Genomic DNA, 27,696 nt, shown 5'->3' with positions numbered 1-27,696 from the left:
TGATGAAGAAAATTTTTGAAATTCTTGTTTAGTTGAGCATTAATAACTGCCCTTTCAGTGCTAGTATAAGTTCAAATGACAACAATGAGTACATTACTACTGAAAAGTCTCACATTAAATTCTGTGTTAGATGGTCATGTCTATTATTGAAAATTACATTTGAGAACAAGCACAATAAGTCTTAATGGAAATATGAGAAGTAAATAAGAACAAGAAGGAGCCAAAGAACTCGTTTTCAAAAACATTTCTCTCCTTCATCTCATTCACACAACACACTACATAAATACTCATACATGTGATCGTTTTACAAACTCTGATCATTTTACCGATCGACCGACTGACTGACTGATTCAGCCAAAGTAATAATGTTGAAATGGTAGGTAAAATAAAGTAAAGCAAAATGATGTGAAACACACAAAGAACGAAGAGTAAATTGATTTAAATTATGGGTTATAAAGTAAAGTTTTGATCGTTGCTGTGGCTCAAAACATTTCCATGATGATTGTCGATTAAAGAAGGCACATATTCTGAAGTATCCTCGATCGTCATCATCATGTTTCTACCATACTTTAGTTTTGATACTCTTTGATGTAAATTTTATGGCTTTCCATTTTCATCTTTTACTTCTCTTCAATTTCTTTTTCCATTCTTTAGTCCAGAAAATATAAAATGCCTTAAAGCGGAAATAATCAATTTAACCATGCGACTTTTTGTTGTGATGAGACTCAAATAAACACTTTTTGATGAAACATCTACCTCACGTCAATGTGATTTCTTTAATGAGATAAAAGAAGAACAAGCAGGTCGAAAATGATCTTTAAATGGCATTCAATTAATTTTGTTAATCATTGTTTCGCTTCTTCACATTCTTTATTCCTTCTTCTTACGTGCCTTATTTCTTATAGCTGTTTGCGATACGTTACATTGGCTGGTAACGTACTATTATATCACACATGATGTTGTTGCTGCTCATTAGTATTATAACGACAACATTTCCTCTCCTTTGATTCTGTCGCTTATTTTCCTGCTCGCAATCTTTTGTTAGCTCTTTCTCTCTCCAGTACATTCGCTCATTCATTTTATTTTTCGTTATGTCTGTGCAATGGTATGGTGTTGATTATTGTGAGACACATCTGGAATCGCAAAAATTATATCTGTAAAAAGGCCACCCAAGATGCTTGAAAGTTTTTTTTTTTTTTATATATACTCACATTTTTTTTATTATTCCACTCTCTTTTTTCGCATAAAATATTTTAATTTTTTCCTTCATTCCTTTCTCGCATAAGAAAAAAAGAATTTATTTATTTTTAAAAATATTTTTTCTCGTCTACATAAATGCAAATCGAATGTTGTTGACCCAGTTATGAATATATATGAGCAAAAACATTTCTCAAGACAGCATAACCACTAACAAAAAAAATATGTGCATGCATAAAAGTTTCTTTCCTTTCTCAGTTGCATGATTGTCAGGTGAAATGCGAAAGTGTAAATTCTTGTGAAAGTTTAAATGGCTTGAAGGATTTATTCCACTTTTTTTTTATTTCTCACTGGAAGTTTTCAAGATGAGTAATTTTTTTATTTGAATTCTGAGTTCTTGTCTGACTGTTGTGAGTCATGGTTTCTTAATATGGTGTTTGATGAGTAATAATTTTCAGATTCTTTTATAGTTTGTGTCGATACTTAAGGTTTTTAATGAATGTCTGAAGTCATTCATAAATGTTTCATTATTATGACTTATAAAGTCACGCTGAATAAATTGGTTTAATGATCGGACGATTTAAGGTAATAGCCGACATACGTTCAGACTTCCAGGTATCTGACTTGTTGCCTTCTTTGATTTGAATCATCAGGTACCATGCCAGAGTTATGTCAGCATAGCATATATCGGTTAATCGATCAAAAATCCGACTCCAGACCGCATAGAATATGTTTTGGTGGATTTGGTTTATATCTGGTACTATGCCTGACTGGTGTCGGATTTTGGATCAATTAACCGATTTGTGTGCTATTCGGGATTTATTAATTATAATTGATTGCCCATTAATTATTGGTAATTGTAAAATTTAATTTTACAATAATTTCAAGTCATTTTACAATTTATTGACCAATGTCCATTAAAAGCGCCAGAACACTTGTTCAATCCCACATTTTCACTTATTTATCTCATTTGAAATAGGTAATATTTCTTCCTCATCGTTTTTAAACATGACAAATAGTAGATATATAAGTAGGATGCTAATATCCTAAAATACCTATAATGCTGACGTATATATGAGTTGGTATTTTTTTTTAAGCATAAAGATAGAAAAATGGACACACATAAGAGGATTTCATAATGTACTTTATGAAATTTGCAAAATCAAGTGAAAAATTGACTGACCCAACTCACTTACTTATGGCTTCACTTTATTATCATCAAGCACCGGGTTTACTTTCCTCTCGGTTTTGCCTTTTATTTTTATTTATTCTATCTATTTTTTAGGAGACCAGCAGTTTAGCCTCTTACCACATATATTTATTCATCCATTCTTCACTCCACAATATACTTAGTCACTTCATCTTGTTCACTCATAGCTTCCAGTATCAATTTTTTCCTTTTTCTAATTCTATATTTAACAATGTAACAACTTATTCATGAAGCATGTAGATATTCTCTTTAATATAAACTGGAAATGAACTGTGTAATGGAAAATGACTCAAACATTGTGTTGCTATCATGAAAATAAATTGCCTGTGCTTAGAGATTATATATTTATATACGCACATACGGAGACGTCCTTTTATACCAACATTTCATCTGAGAAAGTTCCTCTTTTTCCCTTTTGCTTAGCACAGAAATTTTCTTTTTCCTCAAACATTTTTGTGGGTTTTCTTTATTTCCTTCTTCATCATCTTACTCATTCATAATCCAGACAAATTCTGCCATTCTGTTCCTTGAAAGGCTTAGCATATGAAAGGGGACATGTGAAAAAGGGGGAAATTGAAGAAGTTAGTGGTATATGAAATAATGGTGGCTTAAAGCGCAAATAACATTGTTCAACTCAACACGAGAAGTTCAATTTTATTTTAACCCCAGTACTAACTTCTAATAAATCTTCTTGAAATCTCATTTTCTTCACAATTTACTTCGGTTTTCAAACAAAATGATGTTAAATGCTAAAGGAATTTGTTCAATATGAATAGAATTGATTTTTTTTTCTTCTCATCACCTTTGTGTGCTTAAAATGCTTTCGGAATTTAAAAGGAAATTACATTTGGTAAAATTTAATTATATTTATCCCAGCATCCGATCAATTCTCGGTTTCTATTTGTTAAATGACTATTGTGATTATTGTTAAGGTCTGTGTATTATTAATCTTGTGAGGAATTTGAATTTGATTTTTAGTTTTCAATTTTTTTTTTATTTTAACCACTTTAAGAATGTTATACTCATTGAATTTCTAGCTTCACGTGTTAATGTTCATCGGGTTTCACTTATAATTCACTTTTTACTATACTTACAGGCAGAATAGACACTTAAATCAATAATTTTCACTCATTTTAAATTATTTTCACCAATTCAGTGTTTATTTTAACTGAGCAACATAATGAGCAACTGATTTAAATTTAAAATGACCGTTATAAATCAGTAAAGCATGAAAATTCATCTTCACTCTTGGTAAATCGTTGATAATCGCTCAGAAATAGACAAACTGATTGAATCTGTACCCAATATCATCAAATTATTCTAGCTTTTATTCTCGAAATAGAATCAGAGCAATATGTACATCTGATGATGTAAGATTGTTTCATAAAATGCATCATAAAGAGTTTGATGATAAGAAGTAATAAAGGAAAACCCCAATCGAAAGTTATGGGTAAATATATATAAAAAAAATGTTTATAAATTGTAAATAAAATATAATATCATCAAGTGCATCCAAGAATAAAACTCTCGGCTTTTATATGAGAATATTAAAAAAGTTCTTTTTTCTTTCTCTTTTTCTCATATTGATATTTTCAACTTTATGACTATGTAACGCACGCAATATACGAGTTTTGTACATAAAAATGATATTTTAAATGAATTTATGTTTTTATATTTATTATGATGTGCGTATATGTGAAAAAATCTATTGAATTAGGGTCGGTATTCGTCAAGCATGCTAGAAAAAAAAGATGGGACGAAAATCACTTAAAATTGCAAATATCCACAACATAAAGGAATATAAAATATGTTTTGGAATTTATTACAAAAGGCACAAAAGTCTAGAATTATTTAATGAAATTGAAATTTGTTGTCCCTCATGCCTAACGAAAATGTAATGTATGTAATTTGGGATAATTATAGCTTTGAGACTGTACTTTTTATGTTCATCATAGCATCAACTGACTATTAAGGTAGAACATAAGGCGATATTGTGGTTTAATTGATTACTTTTGTCTTTTTGATGAAGATTCAAAGGTGTTTTTAGATGTTTTATTGTTGGAGAATTGTTTTGGTCTGCAAATTTACCACAATTATAGGTATTGTAAAGGTTTGTTGACCTTTAAGGAGGATGGGCATGAAATGTTTAATTCTAACCTTCAAAATTTTAATTTTTTTTTATGTTTTTTCAGAATTTTACTTAAATTTAGCATTTATCGGCTAAAAATTTACGAATATTTCAAATTTTGCAGCTTTTAACTTGATAAATGCTTCAATTATTAGATTTTAAAGACTAAATTCGAAACATTAATTAACAGTATGTATTTAACCCTAAAAACGATTGCTTAACCGACATGAACGATTCATAATATTATAAATTAAGTGAATATTATGTTAGAAGTTTCTGCTAATTTATACAGAAACAAGATAATAAATTGGATATTCGCAAGAACTTCATGTTAAAGTATAAACTCATGTTTAAGTGCGTCTAACAATTAATTTCCGTTGATGAATCAACGTTAATTGAAAATAGCAATCTTAATGTACTGAAAACTACTGAACAACCTCAAATAAAGACTAAATGACTTTTAACTACCCACAAGAAGCTCCTGTATAATAGCACAACATGTAATCATTTTAAAGAAAATTATATTAATAATTTTTAATGAACCTTTTCAACATGTAATGCGCGAAGGTTATAAAATTTCATAAATTTTAATTAACATTTTTTTCATCAACGTAATTACTTTGTTGATGTTAAACAGTTGAATGTGTAACATATCAAAAGAACTATTACCGCAAACGGCAAAGGGAAACGAAACACAATCATTTTCAATCTACACGATGCATGATGAATGCATTATACATAAGCATAATTATGAGTATAAAAATATATTGCAGAAATGTCAATTGCAATTCAAAAAAATTTTTTTTTACATCCCGCTATTTTCTCGCTTTTAGGGGTAAAAAAAGATTTTTTTTTCCTTTTATAAAGAATTCCGCAATGAATTGAATGATATTCATTCAACATTACTTCTTTTTGTTCCTTTATTTCTATTGCTACTGCTTTTTTTTATTCATAAAAATAAATATTCTTCATCATTACTTGCTAATGTTGATTAAAAGCAATGTGTTGTGTTGAAAATGAATAAACAAGAAAAAAATCTGAGAAAATTTTCTCTCAAAATTCTCTCATAACATGTAAATTCTCTCAATTTCTCTCACGTATGTACAAGAACCGATTCAACTACAACTATGTGAAATCCTCGTGCACTTTAATTTCTCCCATAAACTTGAGTTTAGTTACAAATTGAATGTGAATGAAAGAAGATCACAAAAAAATTTTTTCATTCCGCGGTATTTAACAAAAAAATAAAAAATTTTTGTCTGTTCTGAAATAAATTTTTAATCAAACCTTGCACATTCATTACGGATTATTCTGTCGAATCAACAGCATTTGGATTATCGTAAAAAAAAATTTAACAGGAAGGATTAAAATAAATATTTTTTCTCAAATGTGTGTGATTTATGCTCAATAAATAAAAATTCTCAATAGAATCAGAAATTAATCCATAAAAGGAATCAAGTGAAAAAAAAGAAGTTTGAAGAAATTTTTTTGTTGTGTGATCGAAAAAATCAAATAAAATAGAATCAAAGTGAAGAAAAGAGAAGAAAAAGAGAGAAAAAAATTGTTGAATATGAAATGAAATAAAATTAGTCATAAATAAAATAATAAAAAATTGAAAAGAAGTCAGAAAAAGGCAATGAAGAAAAAAGTTTCACAAATTAGCTAATTGATTTAGTGCGAGTGTCAGATTAAAATTGTTGTTTGTTAAAAAATTGAAAAAAACCTGTTTGAGGATTAATTTAATCACCCGAGCAAGCAAGCCAGCAGCAAAAATATTCTTTTTCGGATACTTTGGATACGTTTCATTGGAATATCATTTTTGTATAAATATTTTTCTTTTCTTTTTTTATATCTAAAAGGTAAGCAAAAATATAAAAGCTTTTCGTGTATGATAAAAATAAAAGAAAATGAATTTCTTCCTCATGACGATGTCTTCATTTTTCTCTCTTTGAATTCTTTTTGCATCATACATCAGCAACAAACACACAAAAAAGGCATAAAAAATTTGAAAAGAAAACAATTTTTTTTTGTGTCCTGAATGTCTCTTTTTTTTGCTAAATTCTAATCGTTGCCTAGGATGCACTTTGCCTGTGCTTGCCATTTTCTATAGACGAACATGAAAAGATTAAATTGAAAAATTCCATCATAAAAAACTTTTTTTTTTTTAAATAAAAAATATGCTGCCGCAATCTACAGCTCATCCTGCATCCATGACAGCAAATCCTTTTTTCACTTTTTTTTTTTATTTTTGTTTTAAAATTTCAATTTGCTGTCGTGATTATTATTATTTTTTAAATATAAATTGAATATTTTTGTGACAATAAATCCCTATCGTGTTTATGTTTGGTAATTTGAATTGTAATCAGAGATTACAAATGTTTGGTGATGATAAATATCAATGATATTTTGAACAATAAAAAAGTATTTTAACTATTGTGTTGTTTCCGTTGGATAAATATTGTAAATTCAAATAAAATTAATTTATATTTATTAGTCATTATATTTATATTTAATTATATAGCTATTTTTTGTTATTAATTATGTACAAAGAATTGATAATTCCGGCTTAAGCAATTCAATTTTGAATCAAATTAATCGGGATTTAATTTTTGAACATGTTTTTTTAAAGGATTTGAACGTAAACCTTTTGTTTGGTTAATAAGATTAACATGAATCATGAGCCGTCAATTTAATCTTATTTTAGATGACCTTGTCAAAAAAATCGTGAATTCCGATGTTTTGGTATTTTTGTAAAAGTTCTTCATGATCACATTAAATATTTAAACTCAATTTTCAAAAACGATTCGTTAAAATTCCATAAATCAGAAATTCAATATATTCATTTGTGAGTAAAGGTCCGTCGTCGTATTATCGGTCAGACGCAATGTTGCCTTGCCATTACGATTGCAACTCATTTTAATGACATAATGGAATTTTACGGCTATTCGCCGAATTTTGTTTCTCGGGTAAATTTCAAATTCTAGATTTTAGTACAAAATTTAAGGTTCAATGGACAGATCTAAAAACCTAGCTCATGGCCGACATGACTTTGATTTGGTTTGGCGAATACGATTTATATCCGACATCATCCCATAGTCACGTCCTTTTTTTACTCGATTAATCGACTTTTCATATTCTACTTTATCAATTAAGTTTACTGATCCTTGAATAAATATTGACAATTCATCCATAACTAAATATAATAAGTTTCACAGTGGTTTAACCTATGATGATAATGAGAAAAAAATTGGATTGCAAATAATAATAATAACTCAGTTCATTTAATTGCCAAGAGATAATTACGCTTTTATACATTAGTGCTAGCTCATTGGTCAAACAAATTATAAATTAAATCAATTAATTAGTAAAATTATCATATCTCATATTATATTGTTAAATTATTTACACATATTATCTTTAATATAATAATTCATTATTAAAGTGATTAATGCTGTTCACACTTGACTGCATTTAAAGTAATCACTCATTGCCATTTAAAGTCTTGTAAAAATGCGCTACATAGGCTAATTTCAGACTAAAATTTCATGCTAACATTTATGTTTATCGTACAACAACAACAAAAAGGATCCTCTTCGCCTCCTTGAGAGAAATAACAATAATAGAACGAAAAAAATCTGTGAAAACATTTCAAAATAATTGTTAGAAAGTCTTTTTAAAGAGACATGAATGCACACACACAAATTTATCTATGAATTATGTCTACCTGAGAAACTAGATTGTAGGTTTATTTCATCTATAACAAAAGAGAGAATTCCTCCCGTAACGAAATTTTAAGAAAAAAGGAACACAATTATTAAAAGAATCTTTAATCTTGTTTGAAAATATTTCTTTTTTAAAAACTTATCTGTAATAGTCTTTTAAAAGAATATAAAATGTATTTTGTGGATGAAAGAAGATTTATTTGAGACTTAAAATGTGCAAACTGTGTAATTTTTCTCTTATGTATGATTATCACATTACCGTTGTCTGTATAACACATTGAAATTCCTTCTCTCTTAAAATGTATACATATTCTCATCACATCTCACATTTCATGCAACAAATTCTTTTTTTTTACACTATTCGGAGGAAGTGATTTGCACACTGTACATGGAAGGACTGATAGTACAGAAATTCAATCAGTAGTGCAAATAAGTTTACGTTCAATATTTATATTACTCTTTGATCCATCGCCTCTTGCAGCATACTGCTGCGCATAATGCATTTAACATGCAGATAGATTTCAGAAATATTTCTAAATTCTTTCTTTTTTTGGTATCCTATGTTGCCAGATTTTGTTATTTAACAGCAGGCAATGAATCGAATTATATTGAATTTTGTTAAGTCGATATTTATGGCGAAAATCCTCTCCTCCTTTTATCCTCCTTCTTATTGCTTTACCTCCTCGTTACGAGTTCATACATACGTAGAGAGTGAAAAAGAATGAGAGACGACGATGGAAAAAAAATTGAAAAAATGCTGGTTTGACAACAAAAAAAATTCTCATCTTGATCCGATGTCCGTTCCGCACATAAAATAAAATAAAATGCATGCATTGCTTCTTTTATTATTTTTGTCTTTTTGCTTGCTCTTTTAGCTGAGCAGAAATAAAAAGATGAGAAGAAAAAATATTTATTTTTTTTTTTTTTGGTAACTGATGGTCATGCAATCGAATGGAATTAAATGTGATGTGAAGTGAACGATGGATTGAATAAATTTCTGGAAGGAATATAAGTACGAGAATATATATAAAAACAACAAGAAATGCTATTGAACATCCATCAAGATGATTGTCTGAATTTTTTATTATTTCTGTTCTGTTGTGTTCCTCTCAGTTGATCGCTCTCCGATTCTCATAGCATAAAGTATTTGTTGAATCCTTAACGAGATTTATTTGCTAAATCTGTAAATTTTTTATTTCATTTCATGTTGTTTATTAGCAATTGCACTTTTTGAAATTCAATACCAGCCACACTCGCACCAATAACAAACAATAACAACAACAACAATGGAAAGGAACAGAAAAAAATAAAATAAAAAATCGACAACGACGACAATTGACAAAACCATCATGATAGTCAATGCATTGCATTTCTGCTGCTTCAATTTCGTTTTACACACATTATCCTTCATTCATGATTTAAGTATGCATAAATTTCCATGTTGTGACCGAGAATATTGGCTGAAGTGCACTTTATGATGAAATAAATGAAAAAAAAAAGAATTCAAGCCTTTTATGTTTGCACATGCTGTCTACATGGTTCATAATAGCTGGATAAAACAAGCAAAGGATGAAGAGTGAATCGAGGGAGAGATGAGGAACTCAATAGAATTGGAAAAATGCATCTCATATAGAAAAATATTCATAACGTCAGCGCTCTCTTAAGCACGACTGCTAATTATGCTTTTGTTTATGCGTTAGCGAATGAACGCGACTTTTTTATGTATGCGAATGCTGTACTTTGTGTTATTTTATATAACATTGCAAACTCGTACGCTCTTCATTCATGTTCCAGACATCATAAGGATCAAAAAATACTTTGAATGGCAATTCACATCGTAACATTCATTTGTTTATTGCATATTTCAATTTATAAGCGAATCCCTTGCGGTGATTTTGGACTTCTCACATGTATTTTGGAATATGGGTGTGGATTCATAAAAATGTACGTGAATTGCGTTACAAAGTCTTCAGTTCTCATGAATCTCGTTCAAAATCTGACAAAATTCACTTAACAAGTTCAGCATTTACATCATCTACCGAGTTCTTCTTCAATCTCCTCACATGTATGTTTTCATTTATTTGTTTTTATCAAAAGAAGAAAATAAATATGCGAAAAATGGAAAGGACAGACGCAGTCGACAACGACGATGATGATGATTCAATCTTTTGATTAATGATGCGACAAATCAGTTCACGAATAGAAAAAGGAAAGGCTGAAGAGGAAGAAAAATTCTTTACTATCTCATCATTATACGAATTTCTTTCATTCCATTTCACTTCCTTCATTTCACATGACGATGATGCTGAGTCCTGATAACGATTGCATGAGCGAACAAGCAGAAAATGCTGAATTTTTTTGAGTAATGATAAGGAACATTTTTACTTGTCTAGTTCCTCAGACTTTTTATTTGTGGACCAATGATTAATTTACGAGACAAAACCAATCGATAAATCAAGTTTACATCAACAGCATTACTTGCTAATGTCAAATTAGATGAGGAACAATAAAACCCATGAAAACAACATTCAACTTGAATTATTGGCTGTACACAATTTAATTATATTCAATCAACATTCATGTCAACAAATTCACATAATAATGATTACAATAGCTATGCTATAGTGCTGAACTGTTGATAATGGCAATTCTAATGTTGATGATAATAATAACATTAATATGTGTCGCCGACTCAAAATAGAGATTCCACAACCTTTTCATTCATTGACGCAGACTGCTTTCATTTTTTTGTCATTTTATATCATTTATTATTATTATTTGAGTTGAGAAATCCTGAAATTATTATTATTACAGCACAGAATGAATGAATGAATGAAGGAATTATGAAAAATGCTTTCCTGTCGGATTTTTCACTTAACATTAAACTGTTCTATGTGGAAAGATGAATGTCGACAATTTATTATTTTTCTTCTTCTTTCACTTTCTTTTCCTTTCTTTCCTTCTCTCTCTCTTACTCTTTTCCCTGAATTTCCACAAATTTTCATCTATCCATTTACTAAAAAATTCATATTCCATGTTTATACATCCTGCCATACACACACAAAAAAAGAAGGAAGAAGAATAAGAAGCAGTCGAGGCAACAGCTTCATGATGATGAATGAGTAGCAAGGGAGGGAATGAATGAAAGACAGAATTTAATTGAATAGATGAATAAAAATTATGAAAATTATTTTGAATATTTTTAAACTAAATGGGATGCAAGTAACACCAGGAACAGCAACAGCAACAACCTAAAAACTTTAATAATTTTACATCCTTTTTAAATCCATCCTTTGTGCACTGACAAGCATTTCGACTGGTGAGGGCGATGAATTCATTTCCATTAACATGATTATAATGAGAAAATATTCACAGTTATTGTAAATTAATGATGTAGAAAGGACTTAATGATGCTGTGCGGATTAATATTCCAAATGGGTTTAAATTCAATTTTGTTGCGTGTCTCAGCGCAGAATTTGATATGAATAAAGTGATTTCAATAAAATTCACATAAATTTCAATTTAGCATTGCAAAGATTTTCAGTCACAGACTTACTTGACATTCAGTTCCATTTCGACGATCTTAATTAAAGCTGTTGACTCTCAATTTTTCACTTGTGTACAATATAAATAGTAAACAGCAGGCAATTGACTTTATTTGATTTTACACCGCAACGTGTAACTTCTCTCGCTTGCTCAAAATTGAAGCTGTGCAATGTCAAGAACTTTTCGCTTTCTTTTCAACGTGACTTTATTCCTTCATTTCTATTTATTTTGTTATTTTAGGACTTCGTTGAGTGTCATTTGGATGATCTCTTTATAAACTTCTTGTGTATTCTGCTTATATTTATATTAATTTTTTAAGTATATCCAATATTCTTTATTTCATATTTTCATAAATTCCAACTCCTGCTATGAACGAATGTTTGCCATGCTCTTATAAATGACTTTTCTCTCAGTCTTAAATTTATGAAATAATAATAATAATAAATTTATCGTTTACATTTGGAAGTTGTTGTTCTTTCTTGTGTATTATGTTTAAGGGATGCAGCATCTATAAAGTTATTGTTATGGGATATGAAAATGAAGTAAAGCAGATATCATCATTGACTAAATTTCCTTGTTGCCATTAAATTCGATGAGAAGATTCACACTTTTTTCCCTTTACCAACTTTGTTTTCCTTCACATCATTTAATGTTCAATGACAAATGATGTTGCTGAATAAACACAGCACAAACTTACTTATTCTTACTGCTGCTGACACTTGATTCGTTCCTCATGTTGAAATTTTCCTCAAAATTTTATTTTTCATGTTCATGTTTTTGATAAGAATGAGACATTTGAGCTAAATCGATTCATCTCAACAAAATGTCATTTTTCACATGTGAATTGACACAAACAACGATGACAATGACAATAATGATGCTGATGATGAGCATACTTGAGATTGGATGAAATTCGTTTTCCTAAATTGACTCAATTTTCGATTCTTTTTCATCTTTTTTTGCTTTGCTTTTCATTCAACGTCAAAAGTCAACAAGGAAAAATGGCAGAAAAAATAATGAAAATTTAAAAAGTCAATTTGTCATTTTTGTTGGTTGTGACTATTTGAGCAAATAATTGTGTTCAAATTAAAAACTGAACATGCAAATCGATGAAAATTTCATCGAAACAGATCGCGACACTTTAATTACTCAGCCATAAAATTCCAATGTGATTGCAACATATTGGAAATAAACGAGAATGAATAAATGATTTTTGTTCGGTTTATTTTTAATTTTATTGTGCAAATATGAGTTTTTTGGGTATTATCAAAAATTTATGGAGCGACTGAGTACGTAAAAAAAGTCTCTTCATGAAATTTATGTCATGTGAATATATGAAAGAGCATAAAACATAAAATGACAATGAAATTCAATTGGGATTTATGAGAATAAAAAAATTATTTGTTTAATTTAATTATTAAGAGCTAATTGCTCCTATTGGAATTGAGATTGTGCGACGATTTTCAGACCTACAAAACAGAAATGCCAAAAATGCTCGAGTTGTTCTAATTGACATCGTAAAAAAAAAGTTGTTGCGTGAATTTCCTTCATAATAAAACTTTTCTCTTTCTTTTGGCAGTTCCATTTAGTAAGATATTCATAATACAGAGCAAATAGGCAGTAGCAGTGGTAATAAAACAATTTTATGAGTTCTGTGAGCTTTTTAAAGTAGAAAAAAGAATTTTTTGATGGCTTAACGAGTATTTTATAGAATTAGAAACGACCTGACTGAGCTGCCTGAGTGAGAAAGTTAATGAAAATGTTGAGGTCACGTAGAAGAAATCATGAATGTGTAAATCATTCTATTTTTAGATAGAAAGAATATGTTTAAATGCTTAACCACACGACTCAAGATTTAATTGCTTCTGCAAAGTGATATCTCTTCACATAATTCCATTCATTTGCCTCATTCTTCCTCATCATTTCTAAATTATTCACATAATCATCTTTTTCGCATATATAATCAACTCAAATTGAATGAATGAATGGATTTTATAGTTATTTCGAATGAATGCGATGGTGAAAAGTGCAAAAAGAATCGTCAAAAGAAACCTACACACAGATTTGCTTTTAGTTCAAAGTGTTTATGGACATTTTGTGGTGAATTTTGTCTTTTTCTCTCTTCTGGTTCCTCATATCAGACGTTCATCTAAAAAACCTGCTTTTTATGAGCCATAAAATCAACATTCATGAGCCGTTGTGAATGCATAAACATATGAAATTAATTAAACAAATAGAAAATTCTTTCGTATAAAGTTCAAAGCTCCTGTTCCTCATCATTTCTTTAACAAATTGTTGGAAATGTGTCTTATCATTATTCTTATGGATTTTATATTTATTCTTGTTGTTTGTGATAATATTAATCGCATTATATCACAGCAACAGCAACAACAATCACTAAGCGGTATTCACCAAAAAATGTGTATTTAAAAGTAGCTTAGTTGGTGGCATTTCTATAAAATTTTCTAGTGCTTATTCGTGACTGCCTATAAAAGTCATAATAATCTATAAAATTTGCATAAAAATTTATTTAAATTCATTCAATAATGTCACTAATGTTTCTCTTCAATATGCGTCTGCTTTGTGATATTTTTAATTTAATATATGCTCAGCATAGGTGACAATAGACGAGAAAACTTGCTCCACTTCTCTCCTGATATTTTGTTAAATAAATCACTTTCTTATATTTATCAAGAAGAGCCATCAACATTAATCTTTATTTGGAGATTTTCTCTATTTTTGTCTCTCCTTTTTGTAAATGTGGCGGTGGCGGCATGTCATTCACATGTAAATTACTTTATAGCAATTTTGAGTAGTCTAAGAATAAAATATTGGAATCAAATTTTGGGGACAAATATTTAAGATTATCAAATAAGGTCAAAACAAGTCATTAAGATCGTTAATGCGTGAATGGCTCTAATTTTATTTCTTGTTTCACCAGCATAACCATTTTTGCTGCTCTTGTTGACTGAGAAGAAATGAAAAATTCTGTTTGAAAATCAAGAATCTTTACTCAAAACAACCACAAGAAGTGCAGTAGTTGAGCTCATTTCTGTTATCATCATTAATGAGTTTTCCATCTCTTAAATAGTTTTTCATTTCATTTCAGTTAGTTCTTCTCAGAGCAGGAGAAAATGTTATTTATAAAGAAATCAAGTTGTGACGGAATGAGTGGATGAATAGATGAATGAATGAACATATGAACTGCACATTTAGAAGTGCAATTAAAAAGTTTGTTTGAACAAAATCTCAAAATGTCAAGTGAGGGATTGGAGGGAAAGTTGAGATGAAACTATTTGCTGATTTATAATGAAAGATAAGCTCAATGGTGTTGAGTTTACAGACGAATAAATCGGAATGAAAATGATATGCTTTTGATTCTCTCCATTCTTTTATGCAGCACATTCACAAAATTGCCATTTAAAATTCTTTTAAATTTTCATGACGAAATCTTTCTCTTCTTCCTTATTTTTTGATGTGTGTGGTTTCTACAGGAACCAAAAAGATGATGATGAAGTTAAGACGAAGTTTTTTTTGGTAGAATATCTCATTGGATATGCAGAAACTATTAATTTGTATGAGCCATGCTTCCTCGATCACTCCCTTTCCTCTCTGTTCCAGTATTCTCAACTAATGTTCCCCTCATTCATCTCAAGCGTGACATAGTGGAACCAACTAGAGAATTAAGAATGTCAATTAAGAATTTCTCTTCATTTCAATTCTGTTTTTGTGGTTTCTGACTCTTGATATCTTTCAAATAAGACGGAATTAAATCCAAATTGAGAATGAAAATGTTTTGGTAATCTTTAATTATTTCTCAAAAGCATTGAAGTAAGAGAAGCTCTGAGATAATTCAATTTAGTTTGGGTGCAGTGGAGAGGAGAAAAACAACACAAATTTATTAATAATGAAACAGATATGGCGAGGAGATAAATGACTTAAATGATGTCAAAATGCGGGCGGTCAGTAGAAAAATTCTGTCACTTGCTTGTCTCATTTTTACGTTTTTCATTGAAAGAGTCATAAAACGGGAACTAACGAAGGCATTATCAGCAGCAGGAGCTGAGATTATGTTGTTTTTCTCATTGTTTATACAAAAAATGGATCATCTTAAATGTCATTGCCGTTGACGAAATTTTCCATCATTTTTCACTTTCCATTCTTTGCTTGCTGAGCTTCTCATTCTGTCTCATCATTTTTGGATGCAAAAAGGGAAAGAAAACATTTAATGATTCGTAAAAAATAAAATTCACGGCATCGTTTTTCTTCACTATCGTCTGCTTTTCGACATCAACATGAGTTTTCGTTTTAAAATGTGAAAAATACAACAAAAATGATTTCATCATCATCGTTGGCAGCAGTAGTAGTGAGAAAATTTGTGTGAGTCTTTTAAAAGTGAAAAAATATGTAGTCAGAATTAAACGAGATGCTGATATCATTCTGTTAATCTCCCATTTTCATTCTTTTAATGTTTTTTGTCTCAAAAATCCCACAAGATGAATTACACGAGGATTTGTTCAGCAATTCCAATCTTAAATTTATTAATAGAATCAGAATTTTGATGAAGCAAGCAATTTCTATTAAGAATTCATGTCTCAAATGAACTGATGATGATATTGTCGGCATATTTTTTGTTACAATTCCATGCACACAAATTGAGCATCTTGATTCTATCATCGATTCCATTTCTCAGCATATAAACAGAAGACAGAAAAGAATTTCACAATTCATAAGGCGAAAATTGAGCAAATCTAAGCAGAAATTGCTTCCAAATCGATTTTTCTTATCATTCAATTGTGAGTCTTTTCAAATCTCAGCATTTCAGCATTTTTTGTTTCTGTTCCAACGTTTTTTCGTATCATTAAATTGTCATCTTTTACAAGAAATGCTTTAGCTTTTTACAAGAATACAATGTTATGGACGGAAATCAGCTCAGTATGAATTTGCATCTCGACGAATATTCCTTATATTTGAGCAAGATTAAAAACATTTCTCCCAAAATATTTATTTTCTCACCCTCGAATAGTTTACAATATTAATTAAAACCTACTCACCTCAATGCTCATTGAGTACATTGAAGGAGGAAAACTTTCAAGTGCCAAATGAAACTTAATTTTATAAGAATACGGACTAGTTAGCATATTGCCATATCAAATAATATAAATGTTCATAGCAATGCAGTTGATTTTCCCTAATATTTTAATGAAATTTTATATTCTTGTCTATCGTCGGCTTACCGTATCATAATGAAAACTTACAGACGTGTATATCGATGGTGCTATTTTCAGTCATATTCATTCTATTTGCACGATATTGATTATTACAATTCTTCTTCTGTTTTCTTTCCTTTCTGCTGCACATTTCACATATCCGTATGCACTTGACTGTTCATGGAAGTGGAAAATTTTCATTCTGTTTTATGCATGAACATAAGCACTTTTTCTATGAACTCTCAATTGACTGCAAATAGCTTACATGTCTTCTATTACCTCTGATTTTGATGCATTCATATTTGCTTTATATTCATTCTTCATCCTTCATTTTCCATTATAAGTAAGCTATTTCATATGCATTAAGTCATTCACTTAGAATTCACAAAGTTAAATTTCACTCAACAATCTTCCTGGCGGAAATGGAAGTGCATCGGAGCTACTTGAAAAGGCAAAAAAATATCACAAAGTAAAGTTCAAAAGTGAAACATCATCAGTAAAACATTCAAAAGGTCGTTAAGAATAGAACCTACATTAGTATGAATAGCTAATGAAATGTGTGGATGGAGACTTAATCACAGCTAGACTCTAAACGAAATATCCGATGTAAATAAAAAATGAAATTTTATCATGCAATGAAAGCAAAAAGGTGGAAAATTTGTTTTTGTTCTGTTGTGTCCATTAAAACAAAGCGTGAAATATTTTCAACCATTCATTCTGATGCATGATGCATGTTGCTTGCGCGTCCACATTTCGTATTCCACAAGGTTGAACATGGATTTAAAAATCAAATTGCCTCACATTTATTATTTGCTGTGTTGCAATAATCTCAATTGCTCTTTCATACACAAATATGCTTGAATTCCTCCTGACCTGCGGCTAATTAAACTCTCGTTCTATTCCTTTCTCTTTCCCTTTCATTATTACTCGTGCTTTTGTTATTTCCATTTAACATCAATGTACATAAAGTGCGTCAAAGAAGGGAGCAATGAATAGTGGTCGGAAAGGAATAGCAATAAACAGCAAACAACAAGCAGGCAGCAGGTGTAATTCTCCGCAATTTGTTCTTCTAATATTATTTCCATTTGTTCAATTGAACGATTTTTACATTTTGCCAGGTTTTTTGCGTGTTGAATTAATTTAATTTACAGCGATTGAGGCTGTCGCCTTCCAAAATTATCGAAAGGTGTAAAAGTTTTAATCCTCAACTGTCTATCGCCTGTCAATTCATTGTCGTCGACCAGAAAAATTCCAGTTTTAATCCTTCATTCAAATATTCTTCATCTTAAATTTCAATGGAACTGTGGCAATGAGAAGTTAAAGAAAATGGAATGAAAACAACCGCGAGACATATTTTATTTCAATCTCTTCCAAAAATGTTCAATCCCTTTCATGGAATTAAGGCTGTTGAATTATGATACAGCTTAGTGTCTGCCCTAGTATACAAAATGTAAAAAAGGAAGAAAAATTCAATTAGATAAATTAAAATTGCACACAAAGAATCCAGAATATGTATGAATGTAAAGTGATGAATCAGTCATTCACTCAGCAAGCAAATGAGTGGGTAAAGAGCCATTTAGCTTAATTGATTATTATTTATTTTACCCGCTCTCTCATTAATTCGCAGCTTGAATTTTATAGTAATTTCATTCGAGAGATTATCGTGTGATTTTTGTAATTTAATCCATGAGTATTTTGCAACAAATTATACATGAGAGATTGACCATTTACTTCACTGACATAACAACATTTCAATGTCTAGTATTCGACTTAAAGTTGACAATCTGTTTCTGACTTGATCTTTTTCTTCAATCCAACTTGATGTTCTTGTAATCTATTCATTGCCATTGCAATCGGACAGTTTCATGTTTCTCATTGTTCAAATTCTTCAAGAAAAAGGAAAGAAACATCTTGTAAGGGACTAGAACAGTGAATAGAGAGTAATTTTAAACCACAACTAAATTGACATGAAATTACAAGATAAGGAAAAGAATTGAAAGACGAAAGAAGAATTTTTATCAAAATCTTCTTCAATGGATTTTATTTGTTTTCCGTTAGAAGAGGAAATGAGAAGAGGCATGAGACAAAAAGTAGAATGACGAAGAATTTTATTGATCTCTGCCATAAATTTGTCCCTTGGAGGTTGTAAACAGAAAAGAGCAATTCAATGTTTGGTGATAAAAAATAACTTTTCCTCTCGTCTTGCTCAATAAAATCCATTTTAAATTCATCTCTAAACCATTAGTAGCATCAACATTGGTTCCATTATCTCCAAATAATTCTTAACTCTGTAAATTGTTGCTCCTTAAACGTTTTATTGACTTTTAATTTAGTGTGGTTCAAAATCAAAATCTCGTTACCAAATTGCGGTCAATTTTCAAATTAATTCCTTAAATATTTTGACTTAAATCATTTTACCAAAAACAGAAGGAAGAAGAATGAAAATTTCGAAATGTTCAGTTGATAAATGAGAATCATTTAATTGAATAATTGGCTTAACACTTCGAAGCGCTTAAAGTGCACAATTACCGCATTTAATGGAATTCATTCTTCTTAATGTGCTTCGAAATATGAATGTAATTACAGACAGATAGTCAGTAGCTGAGGCGGCAATTGAAATCTGATCATAAGAAGATGAAAATGATGATGAAGAAAATTTTTGAAATTCTTGTTTAGTTGAGCATTAATGACTGCCCTTTCAGTGCTAGTATAAGTTCAAATGACAACAATGAGAATATTACTACTGAAAAGTTTCACATTAAATTCTGTGTTAGATGGTCATGTCTATGATTGAAAATTACATTTGAGAACAAGCACAATAAGTCTTAATGGAAATATGAGAAGTAAATAAGAACAAGAAGGAGCCAAAGAACTTGTTTTCAATATTATTTCTCTCCTTCATCTCATTCACACAACACACTACATAAATACTCATACATGTGATCGTTTTACAAACTCTGATCATTCTACCGATCGACCGACTGACTGACTGAATAAGAAAAAGTAATAATGTTGAAATGGAAGGTAAAATAAAGTAAAGTAAAATGATGTGAAACACACAAAGAACGAAGAGTAAATTGATTTAAATTATGGGTTATAAAGTGAAGTTTTGATCGTTGCTGTGGCTCAAAACATTTCCATGATGATTGTCGATTAAAGAAGGCACATATTTTGAAGTATCCTCGATCGTCATCAACATGTTTCGACTATACTTTAGTTTTGATACTCTTTGATGTAAATTTTATGGCTTTTCATTTTCATCTTTTTACTTCTCTTCAATTTCTTTTTCCATTCTTTAGTCCAGAAAATATTTAATGCCTTAAAGCGGAAATAATCAATTTAACCATGCGACTTTTTGTTGTGATGAGACTCAAATAAACACTTTTTGATGAAACATCTACCTCACGTCAATGTGATTTCTTTAATGAGATAAAAGAAGAACAAGCAGGTCGAAAATGATCTTTAAATGGCATTCAATTAATTTTGATAATCACTGCTTAGCTTCTTCCTTCTTTTGCTATTATACTTTATTTCCGAAATGGTTTTTTCATTATGAGAATGCATCATAAAACATGAAATATTGAATCTCGTAAAAAATTCATTTGTAATGCATCTCCATTCTTAACTTTTCTCTTTCCTTTCGACGAGAACATTATTAGATTTTTGAAATATGTATTTTTCATAGTTATTTTGAATAGCTCACTTCCGCTTGTAACATAGAAGTTTTTTTCAACATGTGGTAACATGGATTAAAAGTTTTAAAAAGCAATAAAAAATTTAAATGCTCATTCTCATGTTGTTATTTATTATTCGATTAATGCTATGTTGCCAAACATTTTATTTTTTGTTACTGCATGCTGCGTGTTTTATGATTATTTGAGATTGACATTAAATATAAAATTTATTGTATTTATGCTGAGTGAACTAATGACAAAAGAATTCTTTTTTAAAAGAAATCAGTTCAACATGAAACCATATTGTGAAATACTTGTTGAAATTTATCTTATTGTTATAATTTGCAAGGTAATAAATAGCGTAATAACTATTGTTATATTTTTAATATGAAATCATTGCGCTAAAATCACTTTGATGTTTTTCTTCTAATTATATTAAAAGCTGTGAATTATTTTGACATGTGTTGTGTTGAAAGTTATGTAATTCTTAATATGTTAGGAAATTATGTAGTAATAAAGAAAGTAGAAATCGAATGTTAATATGTTATTACGTAATTTTAAATTACTGTGGAGCATATCATGTCACAAAATAGACTAATCAATATTTACGATTAGAATTCGAAGTTAAATTAAAAATTAAAATCAGCACATTTTCCCACTCGTGGAGTATTTCATCAAATTACAGATTCCCTAAGTAATTTGATTAATAATGTTCAAATATATCCATTTCAATGATTAAATCGTATTCAACAATAATCAGATTTACACACATATCAGACTTATTTTTTACTATGCAAAATAAAGTTTTCTTTCATAAGGAATTGATTTAAATAGATTCATATCACGTTTTTTTACACAACACAATATATCAGTAGCATTAAATACATACACTTACACTACATTCACGCTTTTCACAAAAAAATATTCACTGGATCTTTCAATACATTAAAAATTAATCAAAACTCACCAAATAGCAACAAACTCGACTTTCTTCAGGTTCATCTACTTCCATGATGTGGTCAGCAACACTTATTTACTTTAAATTCACTTATTTTAACACTTAAACTAATTAAATTCACAAACACTTGAAAAACACATTTTTTCTTTTGCGTCGTCAATTAAACTGATGCAAAAATTTTGCATCATCAGTAAGATTCAAATTTTCAAAAAGAAACCGTTAAAAATTCGTTAGTTTTATGAAACATTTGTAGTTATAATGATTATTATTTGTTTATTTAGATTGAGTTGTTTGAAAATGAAGAACTTAAAATAATTGAAAAAGGGATAAAAATACAATCAAAAAGAACTCATTATATTCATTTTTAATACAGATTTTGTTTATTCCAAAGCATAAAAAAATGTAATTTCTTTTAAATTAATTTGTTTTAAATTGTATAGTAAAAAATCCGAATAAGATCAACTTTTAAAATATAAAGCCCTTTGATCAAACGTCTAAAGGAAGAAAATGGATATTTTAATAAACTGCTAACAGATTTTTAAGCTTAAAAAGTACTTACTCAGCATATATAAAAGGTTGAAATTGAGAAGAAAAGCTGAGAAATTAAAATTATGAATGAGGAAGTTTAATTTGAAAACTTTGAAATTTTTAAATGGAAAAAAGGAAAGAGAGCAAAAACAAACATGATTTTTTAAGTTTATATTTTGAATTAAAATATGCTTTTTAGTAAAGTAAATTATGTCAGAAAAATATACTTTTACATTTAGTTTGTTAAATGCCCTCCAGGAATCATTTCCATTCTTTATTTTTATCTCAAATTAGTCAGCAAAAATTGACATAATTTATAATTTGTCCAAAAACGAGTTTCTAATGACACTGAATTCACAAAATTAAATTGGTAGCCTGAAACTCATTCATTATTTGTAATCTAAATAATTTTGAATCACAATGATTCATATGATAATGAATATAAGGTATAATTTTCAGGTCGTCGTGGTGAGTTTTTGGAATTTAGATGAGATTTTGTTGTTTAGTCAATGAAAAATTGAATTCTTTTTCGCTGAATATGTCTAAGTTGAATTTAATGCTTGTTATTCTTTTTGCCCGTAATTTTCTGATATAATCACTGGTTTCAGGTCTGATTTAGATTCTAATAGGCAAACTAGACATTAACAAACTAAGGACAAATCTATCCAAAAACTGAAAGTTGAAAAAATTAATTTTAAGGTTCGCCAGATTCATTCATTTAAATGCGTCATAATTCCTCTTAAATCACCCCATTCACTTGTAGATTTAATCTCTGCCAAATTAATAATACACCTTAAAAGAACTGCCGAACAAAAAAAAAATCAACGACATTTCCAAGAAAGCAAACTTTTTTCATTATTTCTACGAAATACTCAAAAGAATCAGCATACTGCCCGATCATTAAAACAATTTAGTTCTTCCGTTCAGTTTGACGTTCGGCCTTCTTTCGTCTGATGACTATTTTCTGTAATAATGATCAGTTTTAATTTTAGATTTACTTTTTTTGTGTGTGAATTTTACTATAATTATTGTATTTTGCAAAGTAATTCGCCCAATCATTGACTGTGTGCCACTTCTACAAAACTTTTAACCAACTTTTCCCATTTAATAAATTGAGATGTAATTACAAATCTATGAACAGAAATTATATTTTATCGAATACTAATTGAAATTGATGGAATGAGTAGAGTAAAAATCAACAAAAGCTCATCTTGAAATTATTTCCGCTCAAATTGCTCCCTTTTGTGTTGAATTTTACAGCTCATAAAATATGTTTTTGAAATAATGATGTGGAGTGAAAAATGGGGAAATTGAGAATGAAATCATTTGTTGAATTTTTGAGAATACTTGATTGAAGGTGTTCATAAATTACATTGAGTTATAAGCATCTGCAGGTCAATTTACATGATTTTTGCTCTGTACTTGTGAAAGCAAAACCAGAACTACGTTTTCAATTAATTCCGTCTATTCCATACTCTCCTATAACCGAGTTACTGATTCTTAATACCCTAAGCATTATGACATCAATTGAATCTCGTTTCAATCCTGATACTCGACAGTTTTAAGTTTCAAATTAAAAGTTTTGAATGTAAATATTGAAATTTATTCATGTCGAGAGATTAAAAATGAACAGCATAAAGTTCACCAATCTATGTTAAGCTTGAGTTTTAAGCAAACAATTGTTTAGTTTTGCAAACTGCACCTAAATCGAATTTATTATTTTATAAATTGCATTAAACTTTACCGACTGTATAAAAATTCTAGCTTGATTGCTCAACAAAAAACTTATTTAAAAATCACAATAGATTTAAAGACCGAGGGACACAAATGAAGAAAGGTCTATTTCAGGAGAGTTGGAAAAACTCGGGAAGTAGCAGCATAGATGACACGGATTGCCATTTAACAGTTCATCTTCCACTTGTCCTCCAATATTTTTCGATATTTATTAACCGTCATCTGCAGAAGAGGCAATAAACGGAATCCGTGATTCGTCATGCCGGCATGTCAGATCTATATCTTTTTTAAGGATCTGTTGATGCTCTTTTATCAATACTAAATTAAATCCTCTTTAGTGTGGCTTCCAAATGGCTGTCAAATAGAGACGCCGTCACATTGGTGTTAATAAAAAGTCTATAGGAGACTTTAAAGGTTTGTGTCACTCGGGAAAGTATGCAAACTTCGCCTCAAAACATTTTCTTTAAATTTACAAACAAAAAGATAATCGAAAGCTAAAAATAACAGCCCACATTAATTGAATTTCCATCCTAATCCCCACATCCAACAAAAAAATTAATTTACTCCATGACACCTCCAAAAATAGCACAGCTACAAGGCTCATCTGATCCTTTATCAATCTGATTAAACGTGAAAAGCATTTTTTGTTCTGTTTTTTTCTCTCGAAACATTAAGTCCAATCATCCAGTTACCCAATACATTACGATACAGCATATTTTATCATGTATAAAAAGAACTGCACATAAATAAAAGTTTATCATGTGTTGAAGATAATCAATTTAAGCTTGAAACTTTTATTCAAGCATGAAAAAAAGTTTATCGTTCATATAGCGCCAATTCACTCAGCCCACCTAACAAAACTGACAATGTTTTGTATGTTTTTTTCTTTTTGTATCTATCAATTAAAAACATTTAGATTGTAAGTGGTTACAACAGTATTCTGAGTCTGTGTATATACATATATTTTATCATTATTGCTCTCTGACTTGCTCGTAAAGATTCGACTCGAATCATTCGACGAGAAATAAAAATAAAGAAACATTTTTACATATGAAAACACACAAATATGCCTAATGATTGTTCATATTCATGTGTGTAGTATGTTAACTTGAATTTATGATGATTTCTGTCCAATTTTAATAGTAACAACAACTTAGTATATTTATGATAACATGTTCAGTATGTTGAAAATAAAATTATGTTTTTGTTATGTCTGCATAGAGAAGTAGACGTAAAAATAGAGATGAGGAAGGAAATCAGGGTGGATGAATCATTGAGTCTTGAATTTTAGTAGTTTTTGAGTGAATTTATGATGTTTATTATGATCCAGAAAGTAAGGATTCTCCAAAAACTGCAAATTGATTCAATTTTTGATTTTACTTGGCTGGATGTTGATTTTTCAATGAAAATTGAGACAAAACTTCACAAAGCTTGCTTTTTGACAGAAATTGTTGACGAATTCTGACAAATTTGTAGAAACAAAGCTTTTTTCGATTCTCAGTAGCCATAAATTATCTAAAAATCATCATAAAAGTCAAAGTAATCATTGAAAAATATTTAGATTTTCATTAAATCATAAAACTTTTCATTTTAAAGCTAAACGGAAACAAAAATCTACCGTTTAAACTTTGTATTATTTACAAAAATCAGTTGTTTACATTAACAACTTTGTACTCTCCAACAGTAAACAATTGAGTTAAGAAAAGTCAGTCATTAATATTAAGGTAAACTTTAAATTTTATCTGAATTCATAATTTGTTGTGTCAACCAAATTTCATGTCCTCAGGGATAGTCTGAAAAATTCCATAGCAATTCATAATTGCTCTACAATGCAAAATGTAGTCCCTGACAACCTCATTCCAAAAAATTCACCAAAAAATGCAAATTAAAACAATGCAAAAATTAAACAAATTTGTCAAACAGCAGAAACAGAGATCAAAAATAAGTTAAAAATTTGCATGTTAAACAGCATGTACAATTTTATTCCATCAAGCCTGAATGAATAAAATAAAAAATAATATTTTATATGTTGAAAAAGAAGAAAACTGAAAGTTTGACCGGAGTGAGAGTAGCAATTTTCTACATTCATGCACTGCCTTTTGAGCTCTGACTCACTAAATAGAATGAAAACTGCTGCTTTTTTTCCTTCAAAAAAAAGAAAAATTTATTAAACCATGTAAGTAAATTTGTTAAGCAACATAACATAAAAGAGCACATACGTGGAGTGAGTGAGATAGAGTCATAATATAACGATGTCAGAAAATGTTAAAGGAGCAACAGTTCATTTGTACAAGAGGCAAAAAAAAACACACAGAGTAAAAATTAAAATAAAAAAACACACAAAAATTCAGTTGAAAATACACAGGAATAAAAAAAGAAGCAGATTAAGAGGAATGGAAAAAAGAATAGAAAGAGAGAAATATGAAACCCACCCAGCAAAAGCAATTATGCAAATTTTTTTTTTCTAATTCATTATTCTACACATTTTCATATTTATTCCTTATTCATTTACATTTATTCACTCATTTCTTTTATTTTTTTTTGATTTATTCACAGACGGAAATTCAATTAACATAAATAGACGCCTTTTGAATCATTTAGTTTGAAACCCACGCACGTACCAAGTTGTAAGAAGAAGAACTAAATGCAGCCTGTAGTCATGTTAACATGGAATCATCGCAGTTCATAAATCAAACGCGTCTGTCAAAGAAGCAGCTGCAATTGCATATGCAACAACAGCAACAAAATCAAAATAAATATTTTCATGACAGTCAACACGATAATAATTATCATATACAGCAGCAACAACAAAGATGTCAATATTATCCATCAACATCTCCAATACCTCACTTTCCAGGGCCTCCAATATCATTAGATTATCCACAAAATGCACAATGCATCTTCGAGCAACCGCAACAACAGCAACATTCACAAAAAATAGCAAGTCCAACTCATCGACTAGCCAGCATAAAGAAATTTCATCAATCAGATCCCAATAGCATTGAAGTATGTATTGATTATGAGAATCATCATAATAATGTAGGCGTTGTTGGCAGTAGTAAGGCATCATCGGTAAGTATTAATACTGATTCACATGAAAATATATTTGCTGTTACTTTACTTCCATTTTTTTTTTATTTCTCATATTCTTTTAATAAATTATGAGAATGATGAATATTGAATAATATCAATTTACAATAGATGGAACATTACGAGCTCTTTTTATGCTTTGTTGTGCTCTACTCAGCTGTATGTTTGATTAATTTTTCTTCTTCTTTACTTCATTCACTCGCCTTTTGTTACATACTTGTTAGAGGTTCTTCGAAATATACTCCCGAAATGGGAATTCTCTTTTTTGATTTTGATTGAAAAATCTCAATTGGATTTTGAAGTAGATTGAATTTTTGTGTCTGCTGCTTTTTTATTATGTAAGAGAAAAATCTAATTAGCTTGTTTTCATCAATATTTTCTTAAGTGAACAGAATTCTTCTTTATCAGATTACGATAACAATGAACTTGTTTTAAAAAGAAATTTGAGAGCACTTATATAAAATTGATGTTTAAATTATTAGACTGCTTAATAATTGATTCTATTCTTTATTATTCTAGTTGTTGACTTGATTATTTAATGATTTTCAATATAATTAATTAAATTTTCGAGAGTTTTTGTTCAATTTTTCAGAAAATTTAGATGAAAACATGCCGAGATGACTGAATTTTTCGCATCTTTAAAATTTGAATTTCCGAAAACCGTTATTATGTTAAAGACAATTGTTCGCAATATTTTGA

At 29.4% G+C, this 27,696-nt stretch overlaps 1 protein-coding gene across 1 annotated transcript in view; it reads left to right on the top strand.

Moving 5' to 3' along the window:
* The first annotated feature begins 5,731 nt into the window (after nt 1-5,731).
* LOC139098446 (uncharacterized) overlaps nt 5,732-27,696 on the top strand; it is a 107,757-nt gene continuing 85,792 nt past the window's right edge. The window contains exons 1-2 of the mRNA XM_070650655.1: nt 5,732-6,394; nt 26,464-26,979. Coding sequence (XP_070506756.1) covers nt 26,575-26,979 — 405 coding nt within the window. The 5' untranslated portion in view covers nt 5,732-6,394; nt 26,464-26,574. The remainder of the gene's footprint in view (nt 6,395-26,463; nt 26,980-27,696) is intronic.

Source organism: Chironomus tepperi, unplaced genomic scaffold, assembly GCF_022539635.2.
Source record: "Chironomus tepperi strain 1889 unplaced genomic scaffold, CSIRO-AGI_Ctep_v1 contig_445, whole genome shotgun sequence".
Taxonomy (NCBI): domain Eukaryota; kingdom Metazoa; phylum Arthropoda; class Insecta; order Diptera; family Chironomidae; genus Chironomus; species Chironomus tepperi.
This window is presented reverse-complemented; position numbering and strand designations above follow the sequence as displayed.